The sequence below is a fragment of the Eriocheir sinensis genome, chromosome 31, assembly GCF_024679095.1.
Source record: "Eriocheir sinensis breed Jianghai 21 chromosome 31, ASM2467909v1, whole genome shotgun sequence".
Lineage (NCBI taxonomy): Eukaryota > Metazoa > Arthropoda > Malacostraca > Decapoda > Varunidae > Eriocheir > Eriocheir sinensis.
The window spans coordinates 15,310,422-15,322,752 of NC_066539.1; the positions used below are offsets into that span (position 1 = coordinate 15,310,422).

At 37.9% G+C, this 12,331-nt stretch overlaps 1 protein-coding gene and 1 long non-coding RNA gene across 2 annotated transcripts in view; one reads left to right on the forward strand and one right to left on the reverse strand.

Annotated features, from left to right (window-relative positions):
- Window positions 1-502, forward strand: LOC127005947 (uncharacterized). Its single transcript, XR_007758988.1, has 2 exons — window positions 1-139; window positions 174-502. It is a non-coding gene; the product is annotated as an uncharacterized LOC127005947 (long non-coding RNA).
- A 3,580-nt stretch (window positions 503-4,082) lies between these two features.
- Window positions 4,083-12,331, reverse strand: part of LOC127005946 (phospholipid-transporting ATPase VA-like) — a 92,013-nt gene continuing 83,764 nt past the window's right edge. The window contains 9 exon segments of the mRNA XM_050875391.1: window positions 4,083-4,128; window positions 7,459-7,593; window positions 8,081-8,268; window positions 8,712-8,816; window positions 9,178-9,256; window positions 9,258-9,333; window positions 9,732-9,855; window positions 11,448-11,618; window positions 11,998-12,184. Coding sequence (XP_050731348.1) covers window positions 4,098-4,128; window positions 7,459-7,593; window positions 8,081-8,268; window positions 8,712-8,816; window positions 9,178-9,256; window positions 9,258-9,333; window positions 9,732-9,855; window positions 11,448-11,618; window positions 11,998-12,184 — 1,096 coding nt within the window. The 3' untranslated portion in view covers window positions 4,083-4,097.

Consider the following 12,331-nt stretch of genomic DNA (forward strand, 5'->3'; position numbering starts at 1 on the left):
GTAGGGTTCAGAGGCTTCTTCTTCTCCTCTGCAGTGGACACCAGGCCTAGAAATATCAGTACATTATTCACTATATTTCACTTCTTATATTCTCAACATAAGGATCACCAGCATTATACCCACCCCCTTACTAAACAAAGTGTAAATGCACAGTAGGATATTGGTCAGAGCAGCCTGAGGAACAACTGAGTAAAGGAGTTGGATGACAGACCACAGCAAACTTGGATGACTGTCAAGTGTTACCCAACAAATTTACAGTTCATATTTAATGACTAATTAGGTCAGCAGTAACCATGCAACTAGTTACATCAGTTACCCTCTAGGTTCATGACAGGCAGGGTGCAGTACTGATTACCATGTGTCATTTCTACAAAGGTAAAGTCAAGAAAACAATAATCTTCCCCTAAAACCACTTAGTTGTCCTCTTTTTTCTACTTTACTGGACCATTATTAGAAACCTATTATAAACTGCTGTAAAAAAAAGAAAATAATAAAATAAAAACTTACTAATCAGTGCCATAAGTTTGGTAAGATGGTGAACAGTATTATGCTATTGTTACACCCATTGAAAAATAAACATGAGAAACATAGTGATGCCGAACTTGCAAAATAGACACACAAAGTGCACACTTATCATATTTTGAAAGTCAAATTCCAGAAGTAGAAGAATCAAAGTACGTGACAGTGCAGTCTGCAATAACAAGAAACTAAGGATCATAGTAAGGTGTAATGGTACATATTACTAAAAACATGTAAGGAAGTGGTAATAGATTAATCAATGGCAGGACTTTTCTACTGTTTGTGCATCACTTTAAAACGTGTTGAAAAAGAAATTCTGTTATCTATCGAGAGAAAAGCCAGAACAAGAGCATGCAACAAACCTGGAAGGAAGTCAAGGCCACAAGGAGAGGCTGGGACCAGAGCAGCAACACAATATTTTGCATCATGCACTCATGTCATCATGCCCAAATATATAAATTTTGCAGTACTTAATTATGCAGACTCAACATGACAGAATCTTAACCCCTTTATTGAATTTTGAATGGATATAGGAATCTTTACTGCTTGGGCAAAACTTTCAACAGAAATGGAATACAATTTGCCTGACAAATTAATCTTTATATGGTACATATATCTGTTTCACACACTGATGAAGTAGTATTGTGTAGTTTCAATATAATTTTTCAATAAAATGGAGATGATAAAGAAAGAATTACACAGTATCCACATAAGTACATGAAAGATATGTGTGGAGCCTGGCCCCAGGTGGTGCTAAGTGGTGTCTGGGTCCCGGCACCTGTACAGGGAAGGCGTAAGAGGGTAAATCTTTAGCAGGAGACACATGCTGCACTCGACCTGACATGCTAAAACAGAAAAAGGTATGCTCTAAGCTAACTTTTCTGCACAAGCTAGCAATATGAAAAATCAAGTGAAGATATCAAAGGAAATGTATGAATGTATATAATCCCACTGTAAACATGAATAGTAATGATATTCATTTTATCATCTTTTTTATTGAAACTCATATCTAAACTACAACACTGTACTAGTAAAACTTGTCTAAACCCAGCACTGCTTGGCAATGAATAATGTTTCATAGCCCATCACAGGAAACTAGTATTGTGAACCAAAATACAGGGCTCACAATTTTCACATGCAATTTGTGCAAAAACACAAAAATACCAAAATACAGATTTGCTAAATGTAAGTGAATAAATAACAAAAAAAAAAATAATAGAAACCAAGGGAGCAGATCTGAACCAATTTCCCATTAAAATGAAATGTACCATTTTCTCTCTTTTCTCTCAAGTCTGTACTCTTGCACTTTTCTGTAAGGAAGCTCTAGCAGTCCACCACCACCACTACTCACTCATCAGCTTGCTGACCCTCTCTCTCCCCTCCCCATACCACCCCTCCTATCACTTCAAGGATTTTTTTTTTTTTTTTAACCCTTTCAAGCACCATGACGTGCTTTGTGGCAAAAGGAATCGTCTACATGAGCTTTTGACTTGAATCGCGTCAAAAAATTTTGAAAATTTGCCAAAAATAAAGTATTTTTCAGAATTGCGTCTTTTTTTTTTTTTTTGTGTCAAAGATCCAAGCTAGACCTATAAAATAAACTAATTGTCTACTCTCTCGTGCCATTGGATGTGAAGTGATAATTATCCGTGGTTTAGTTGCCTCTCAGCAGGCAGTCTGTGGGCACGACTGTCGTCCCTTTATATTGTTGTTTTCACAGTCGGTAAACTTCGTTATCTACTTGCATTTCTTGATTTTTTTTCTTTTTTCATAAGGCAGAATAATTTCTTCCAAAACCAATGATATATAACAATGCCAGGAAAAAAGAATACTCGTGGGTGAAATCAATAAAAGTTTTGCCGCATGGTCAGGCCATTCTGTGAGGCCCCCTAGGGAGCCCCAGACGGATGTCGCAGTGGAAAGAGACACTCATTAAACTTTTGGTGTGTGAAAGGGTTAAGAACATTTTGTATAATGCAGTGAAATTATAATGACAGACACTGAGAGTGTAATGTGCTAATGGTTTCATGAAGTTTAATGACAGCTTAGTGTGTCACTAGTGCCTGTCGTTTACCTTGTCCCTGCCGACACACTCAGGTCTCCCAGGTACAACAGCCTGCTCACCCTGCTGCTGGCAAAGGTGTTGGAGACTCGTCACTCAGGTGGAGCACAGTGCACACCACCCACATCAAAGTTGTACAGATGTCCCTTCCCCCCACCTACTTTCAGCCGTCTCTTGCCACACTGGCCAAGGATTTAGCATGACACTATTAAGTCTAAGCTGAGTAACATCCCAGATACAGCAGTCACCTGATCCAATATCTGACCTGGGATTAACACCTTGCTGCCATCAGGAAGAGGATGCTCTCCCTGGCACCACCACACTGCACTCCACCCCACCTACACCATCATTCCAACATTCCCACAGATACCTTAGACCCCAAAACCCCTTCATTTTGTACTTTTTGGTATGCATTCTTTATTCCTTAGAATGCATCTAAAGTATGTATGTATTTATTCTTATTATTATTTTACCATTATTCATATTAGGCAACACTACTGTATATGTATCTTTATTTGCATGGTGAAAAGTAAATTGAATGAGATGCTGTCATCAACCAAAGACTTTATCCTTGAACTCTTGTTTAGGACAGGGAGATGACCTCGCTGCAGAGTGTAGCAGTCTTCAACTTCACATGTCCAACCAACTGTGCATTTTTGGCAGCTATGATTCCTGATGTGTAATCAACTTCTTTTAAAATGTGCTTCATATGCTACATACTAGGGCTACATAATACTAGAATGAGCACTAAAGCATAGCTGTATAAAAAATCAAGTAGACAAACAAAAAATGCAAACAGATAATGCTATAACACTTGCAGTGTTCAGATTACTAACAAAACAAAATTTCAATGATGTTCTCTGAATTCTTTAAAAAAAATGTTGGCTGTTTCAGGTATTATGCAGCAAAATGTTAGTGATTCATAATTTCAGTTACTGTTCAAGACATGCAAGTAAGAATACATCATACTTTTCATTATTAGTGTGATTTCAAAGTGTAAATGGTTTGTGATAATGATTGACATGTAGCATTGGTATTGCAAATCTGATGTGCCACAGTTCTTGTAATGTTTTAATGTAAATAAAAGATTTCTAGGAGAAAAGTTAAAAAGGAGCATGTTTGTCAGCAGAGTTCAGACAGACCTTGTATAGCTAATAACTAAGAGGCAGAAGAGTTGTGAATAAACTTGGTCAAAATTCCCTTCATGCATGCTAAGTAAACTTCAAGCTTGTAAAGATGCAATTAGCTCAAATATCATAGAAGCAAGTCAAGCAAATGAAAAATATAATCTTAGAGAAAGATCTGATATGGAAATGTTGGGCACTGCTTCTAGACTGAAATTTGATGTTTAACAAATAAAACTGTTATTTTGTATGATGTCCACTTTTATCTTATATCTGTCAGGATTAGTAAAAAACATTGAAAAGCAACGACACATATAGAATAAAAATACCAAACAGCAAAGGTGGGGGGAAAAAAAAAAAAAACAGCAGATTGAAAAATTATGACTTTTGAATTAGCTCACTTTCACTTCAGCCAGGAGGTGCCTGTGGGAAAGAGGTTGAGGAGACTATTAAAATAGGGGAAAGAGAAAAAGAAGAGAGTTCTCATAAGGGCAACACTCATACAGGGAATAGAACTAGACCCTTCAGACTACACTACTGAATGGCATAGAGTCAGGACAATACTTTTAAAGGAATCCTTGAACAAAAAGCAATGAATTTCATTTAAACTAATGAAATTCATTTCGTCTTAGAATCTGTTCTAGGATGGCAACTATTTAAAACTGGTCAGGTGTTGCAAAGGATCATTTTTTTTTTTTTTTTTTTTGGTTTAAATGATCACCCCTCAGCACCACTGTAGATGCCAGCTCAGAATTCATGATGCTTAAAAAATGTTCATGGGGAATACAGTGAAAAGGAACTTATCAGGAGATTTTGCCCGAGTTGTGTGGGAATTATTTTTGTGACTGACAATGTGAGATACCCTGCAGAGAATCTGTGCTCCCTCCTAGAGAAAGTGTTGATTATCCTTGGGTGGTGAGTGCTGAAGTTGGCTTTTTGTACATTTGTGTTAAGTCCTCTGCTGGGAAAACCATTATTTAGGGGAACCATACCCATTGTAATCTTGCCTCATCCAAATCCTACCTAGCCCGCCCAGTGTGAGATATGTACATCACTGAAAAATACTCTTATAGTTTGGTTCAATTATATAACTTATATGGTTAGGTTAATATTATTTGGAGAGGTTAGGTTCCTGTAATTAATGGAGTTATTTTACAGTTAGAACATTTTGGAGAAGTTACAGAAATCTTTAATTTTTTTTACCTAACCTTTTCTATTAAGAATAATCCAACCACAAAAAATTATTCAATATCACATAATAAAGTAACTTAACCTCTTGACAAAAAAGTGAGGATTCATTATTTGATGAAAAATTATCATGGATATAATCCCCCCCATTTTTTTTTCTTTTTTTTTTCAAGCAGAGGGCTTGATAAAGAGTCAGCTTCATCACTCACCCCATGAGAATCAACACCATCTCTGGAGCAAAAGAATAGGTAGTACTTCTTGCTAGATTCTGCAAGTCCTACTATGGCAGTCATATTTTTTGTTGTCGTCTTACTAATCAGTCTAAGAACTGTTTCTGCTGTACTTTATATCTGACCCTCATCAACCACCAAAAGACCATGTAAACTAACCAAACTCCACCAGAGTAACCAAACTGCAAAATAACAGCCCTATCAAGTAATGAAACTTAACCTCTACAAGTAATCAATCCACAGAAATAAAGTCTTAGAAAATAAAATAACCTAACATCTTCAGGGTATGAGTGTGTTTTCCAGTGTTGGACAATTTCTTTCCCAACTTTTATTTAAAGAAACATGCATTAATAAATGATTCACAGTGGTATGATGCTTTTCAGTGCATGGAGAGATGAAAAGAAAATGATGGACACCATCATTACCACCAATAAAGCCTACCCTTTGTTTATGTATATTGCAGGTCTCTGAAAAACATATTAACTTTCTTTTCAATTTTTCTTAAAATGTACGGGATATCTTGCATCTGAAGCGTCTTGCATCTTCCTATGTGTGGTGGCTGCCTGGGTAGCCTGGCTGGTGACTGAGTCATTGATCAGGTGCCAGTGGTCTACCACCTTTCAAGGAAGAAGGGTGCATTTCTGAATGCCACTACATATACACTCCCAGATTTTTCTCTGCTTTTTTGTTTTTGGCCTCTAACAATCCCAAAGAGCAAATATTCACTAGAAGCAATGACACAACGTGTTATAAAAGTACAGAGAGTCAAGGTTGAAACACAACTAAAAGAACAGCCTGAGCCCTGAGGTGAGGTCAGCAGCAGCATTGCATTGGTCATGCAGCCACACAAAGCTTCTCAGAGACAGCCTCTGTCATGGAAACCTCACACTCTGTCAGCCTCACCACCATCCACCTCCCTCACTCCTGTTCACTATACCACTGCTTGCTATGCCAACACTACCACAATTTTAGATATAAGAAGGCTTTCCTGCTGACCAATCTCTATTTCAAGGCTCTATTTCTGTGCATCAGGCTCAAGATCGAGAAAAGAGGAAGATGGCTAAGCACACCACTAGTAAAGACTATAAGCCAAGGGAATGTTAAGTAAAAGCTGACTACAAGTAGGAAGTTGGTGCGTTTGATACCCTTGCCTGCGAGAGAATAATACTGAATTCCATATAATATGCATTGAGTAAAACTTCAATGCATTTTCACGCAACGAGAGAAGCTTATTTACCAACTTCCCTACCAATTCATAAATATATCTGACCTCCATCGAAAACTTTCAATCATATTTGCCTCAACACATCTGTTCAGTTTGTTCCAATCATCCACCACCTTATTTATGCACCCCTTCTTGCCTATTTCCTTCCTGAATCTGAATGTATCCAATTCATAAGTTCCCATGCTTTCTTACATATGTTTCTAATATTAGGGAAGGGAAGAAGAAATGCTAAGTTATATTAGTATAAAAGAGGAGCAGTCTTTAGATATAAACAAACACAAAAACCAAGTCACATGATCCAGATAATATTTTCCAGCTTTTGTTGAAAGGGAAGCGACAGATATAATTTCCAAACCACTGGCCACCCTCTTTAGGAATTCTCTCAACACTGGAAAAGTATTAGAAATTTGAAAAAAACAGTTGTGCTGATATTTAAGAATCGGGTTAAATCAGTGATGTCCTCTTACTGCCAAATCTGCTGTAGAAAAAATTATAACTTGGACTACTTTCTATAACTTTCTATGTCTAGAAATATACATGACCACTGAGATAAAGATTTCCTGATCAATGGCTCCCAGCATGGCTTTATTATGGGAAAATCTTGTCTTACTAATCTTTTGTCACTTTACAAAAACATGTAAAATTCCTAGTGCTTGCAGGAAAATGTCACTCATGGCTGTCAATAGCTTTTGTCTCCTACAATCATATAATGTTTTTTCTTTGGTGAAAATTTATTCTGAACTTGCTTTTAACCCGGTAGCAGCAACGGGCCAAATTTGTGGCTTAACCGCGTACCAGCGACGGGCCAAATTCTTGCCTTGACATGAACCCCCCAAAATAGAGGATACATAAACTGATCACAAATGCGTTGATACATATAATATAAAGGTTTGCGTGAGTGACGATTTTTTCTCATTAATTCACTTATAAGGGCCTTTCAGAAACATTGATCCCACCAATTGCTCCACTATAATATTAGCAAGGAAGAGAAGTCCCATCTAAAAACCCAAGAACATTAGTAAGAAAAGACTGCAGAGTAAGACAGTCTTCTGTGTCTCATGCACCATTCTTTAAATTTATTGAATGCATCTACAGACAGCAGTACCTTACCTGTAAGTAGATGAAGTGCATGAGGAAGAAAACCAAGACACAATGAAATCCATCGATCTTTTAGAGCGCCGTCGCAGCATGGCTTGAGTCACTTCATCGGGACTCAGGCTGCACTGGAGAGATCTCACCATGAATCTGTATATGAAACAAATCATGAGTCTCATTACATAATACCAAGTACCAAACTCTAGAGCCTTCCTTACAGTATTGGTCATATTTGTATTATGGATACATATAGGTGATGCCAAACTGAGTGTATTTTTTCCATACATCTACCTACAGCTATCTGTACTTGTGAAATAAGAGGTGAAGAGATTGCTTAAATTGGGAATATGATGAATGATCAGTAAGTTTGATGACTATAAAATAAAATTGGTTATATCATGGTTCATTACATCAATAGTTTGATATACACAGTTACAATGTGAACTACAGTATTACCAGCCCCTCAGTCCATTAATGCACAACATTGTACCACCACACGACAATTTCTTGGTCATAATACTCATTCAAAAATACTTATTTATAACTTCAGGACATTGAACTTTGCACTGAAATACAAAACATATTCCAAAGAACATGTTACAAAATATCTCAATAGTCTATTAGTAAAAAAACTAACCTTGGAAGTACAGCAAGGACGGAAGTCAGAAGAACAGTCAGCCAGTGTAGGGGTGAGGCAAGGCTGTGCCCCAGCTCCCCATACTGGCTGGGCGACCCCAGACAGGCAGGACAGGTAGCAGTGTACAGTCCCCCAAAAATGTAAAAGAGTAGGAAAGACACGACCAGACCACCAACATGTAACACAGTCTGAGGAGAGAAGTTGCATACAGAATAGTATTAGATAGTATTAGAGTGTAAAAGAATCTGTCGAAGTATTAATGATAATTACCACATCAGTTGGAGTGAAAATATGCACCATTTCTTATGAAGCACTGAGACAGCAAAGATATTTCATAAATGGTAAAATAAATCAAAATTAGATGAAAATTAGATGAAGTTCAATTCTTCAAAAGTGCTCTTGGAAGAGCAGGCATGGATGAGGGTGAGGCAGGTGATGGCGTGCCCTCATGCACGCCCTACACACCTGAGGTTGAGACTGCACGCCAAGCTTCACTACACTTTTCCTCACCCTGTGACATATTTTTGTACTGGCTCAAACACTGCACAGCAAGGCAGGAGTTGTTAAACACACTAATTGATAAAGTATGTAAGTATCTGACAATGTTCTGATACAACCTAAAAAACCTTACCCATGATCTTGTCTCAATGGCAATATGGAGTGACTGTGCCACAAGGCAGGCATGAGTCACTGTCATACCAAACTCGTACATCCCCATCTGACTGCCCTCTGTAAACTGTGATGACAAATATTAGTAAAATAAATGGTAAGAGTGAAGGCATACTATTAACACAGTTTTTTTTTAAGTCATTTAGACTAAAAAACTAAATACTGGTAAATATTACTTTACCTCAATATGTTTCTCATTAAAATGAAAATGAAATTCTGGTTCAAGATTTAGTAGTTGTGTCTACAAAGGTCATGTCCCACCCACAAAGACAGGAAGTGGTCATACAGACAAAGACAGGCTGCATTTATAGTCTGTCTCTGCTATCACACAGGAACAGACAAAATTCCTATTAGTAACTTTGAAAACTTGTACACAAAAGAGTCTATTGAAATAATCCAAAGGCTTCTCAGGTGTAATTATGACTCACCAATGCAGAAATGAAAAACAGGACAACAGACTGATAGAGAGCATCCAGTATGTTAAACCAAAATGAGCTGGGTTGGTAGAGGGAGCTGGTGACCTTGAGCATAGAGGTGAGGTTCTTCCAGCAAAACTTCCTCAGGAGAATCTTGGTCATATATTCCTGAGAAACAGAGATTAGACATAAGCCCTATTCCACTCAAAGAATCTTGTCATGGTTGTCTTAATGACTCTCATACTTCCCTCTCATGATTCCTAAGCTCTTTTAATTCATCGAGAAGGCAGTCTCTCAATCATGCAATGCACCCTCTTCATAGACTAGCCACTCTGCCTTATAGTCGTATGTATAAATGACGTCTACATACTACACTTTTACCATTCCACACCTATTTTGCAGTCTTGTTTGTTTCACCCTCCCACCTCCCCAATCCATATGCTTCCAAGTAATTAACATCTATTATACACATCCTTGCTTATCAACCATCTCTTTAAACATATCTTTAACTTTATGCAAAAAATCCAGTTCCGCTAGTTATATTTACAGCAGATAATTACACTCACCCAAAATAATGGGGGGGATGGAAGTAAAAAACAAATTGAAAACCATCAGGTACATCTGGTCCAGCATGCTGCTCCCACTGAAGCCATTGTACAGCTGGAACCACAGCAGCATCAACACGAAGGACTGTAAAACAAGACTGTCAGTGTTCCACCAAGAGGGCAGTTACTCTTTCTCAACTATATGAAAACTCTACTCTTACAAAGGCAGCTTCACTGTAATGGAACCTTTTAACTATTCAAATGACATTTCTCACATATAGTAGTAATGCTGTTTTAAAGTTACCAAACATTATTTGATCAAAAGTATCAACTGAGTTTATATATAAGAATTCATAATAATTCATCATATATGAATGACACCATATTTGTTAACCATTGTCATACTACAAGACAAAGTTTTTCTCTTACTAAATTTTATAAATATTTCAAGTCCATGTGGAATCTCATTCATTCATTCATTCATCTTTGACGCCTGCTCCTAGGAGCTCCCACCAGGGGATGGCCTCGGCAGAAGAGTTTCCATTTCTCTCTATCCAGACACTCCCTCCTTACCTGCTCAAAGTTTCTCAAGGATCTTTCACCCCTCTCCCTGACATACTCCTGCACACTATCTCTCCATTTCACTGGAGGTCGTCCTCTAACATTCCCTCCCTCTATCTCACTCATGTACACCCTCCTGGTCATCTTACTCTCCTCCATTCGCTCCATGTGGCCAAACCACTTTAAAGTCTATCGCTTCACTTTTTCCACCACTCCAGACTTCTCTTCACCCACGTGACACATTCCAAAACGCTCATACATACTTTCATTACTCATTCCATCCATTCTACTCACACCACATGCACTCTTCTTGAGTTTTCTTAAAAAGTTCCCTTTTCTCTTTTACTATCCTCCTTATCTCTTCTCTCCACCATGGATTTCCTTTTCTTTTTCCATCCCTCACCACTTACATCCCTAACAATTTTTTTGGGTTGTAGTTAACATTACTTCTTTAAATGTTTCAAAACCTTTTTCAAAATCTGTACTATCTTTTTCACGTTCCCATTTTTCACTTAAGGCCTCTGCCTCATCTTTTATTTATTTTTCCTGTAACTTTTCTATCTTCAATATTTCCTTTTTTACTTCACCTTTCTTTTCAAACACCCACTTTTTCTTTAACTTTAGTTTTGCCAGCACTGCAAGATGATCAGAGTCATCAAACATTTATCTTACTACCTTCACATCACAAATATCTTTTCTAAGTCTTCCACCTACTGCCACATAATCAATGAATCATTTGTTCTAATAATCTTCCCCCATCCTACATATGTATCGGTGGATATTCTTGTGCTGAAAGAAGGTGTGCGCTAGGAGCAGCCCCCTCTCAGCACAGACGTCCACCAGGCACTCTCCATTTTCAATCTTTCCAGATATCCCTCATTTTCCCACCACATCCGTCACACATTCATCACCCATTTTAGCATTCATATCTCCCATCATAATAAGTTTCCTTTCTTTCTCAAAACTCTTCAGACATACATTCACTTCCTCCCAAAAAGCTTCCCTTTCCCTCAGTCCTTTTTTACTTTTCACATTTATTGGTGCATAAATACACATAACTTAAATTCTCATAACTTATATGTAAGATGCGACCCTCACTTGTGATATGTGCACTATAAGTAAACATAAAATCTGTAAATTGATATACTATGAAGCAACACAGAACCTAACACTCACAGCATTCTTGTAGAAGAAGTAGAGTATAATCCGTGCAAGGCGGCTGTAGCACCAATGGCCATGCACCAGCAACAATTTTTCCAAGTGGCGAAACCTTGCAATGGCATAATCTGAAGCCATCACTGCTTGCCTACCCTCCAGCCCTGATATGCCCACTCCAACATCAGCAGTCTGCAAAATTCACTCATGGTAAATCTAAAATAATGGTAAGGAACAACAGATTTTTTGAAAGGATGAGAAAGCTGATTTTTTTTTCCCTCGAGCTGCCTTGCCTCCCAAACTGTAAAAAAATTACAATAAGAAAATTGGGAAATTAAACTCATCAAATGATGTCAAAACAGATGGTGACTGCTGAGCTTCAGGCAATAAGGAGAAAAACAGATTGACTTGATACTCTACTTGAGAGCATGAGATCATCAAGAGCCCAAATGTAGAAGGAAGCAATCTGTTAGTTCCCCTCCTACAGATGCCAAGTGAATCCTGGTTGTTGTACAAGCTTTCCAGGCAACAGGAAATAACATTGTAGAGTAATGAAGTAATAAGACCTTACCTGGATCATGGAGACATCATTGGCACCATCCCCCACAGCCAGAGTGAGCACCTTGAGGCTGTCCTTGGCAAGGCGTACAATGAGGGCCTTCTGGAGGGGCGTGGCGCGGCAACACAGCACTGCATTACACTGTTTGGCCAACTCTAAGAACAGCTTTTTCAGGTTTGTTCTTTGATCCAAGATGAATCTGAAAGTTTGTCAATTTATTATTCCATCTTTCTAATCCACTGTCTACAAACATTCTTCACAAGTGACAGGTCATACACAAGACTTACATCTCTAGTAGAGAAGCTTCATTCAGCAGTATTTATCATCAGAAACATGCAATAAATAT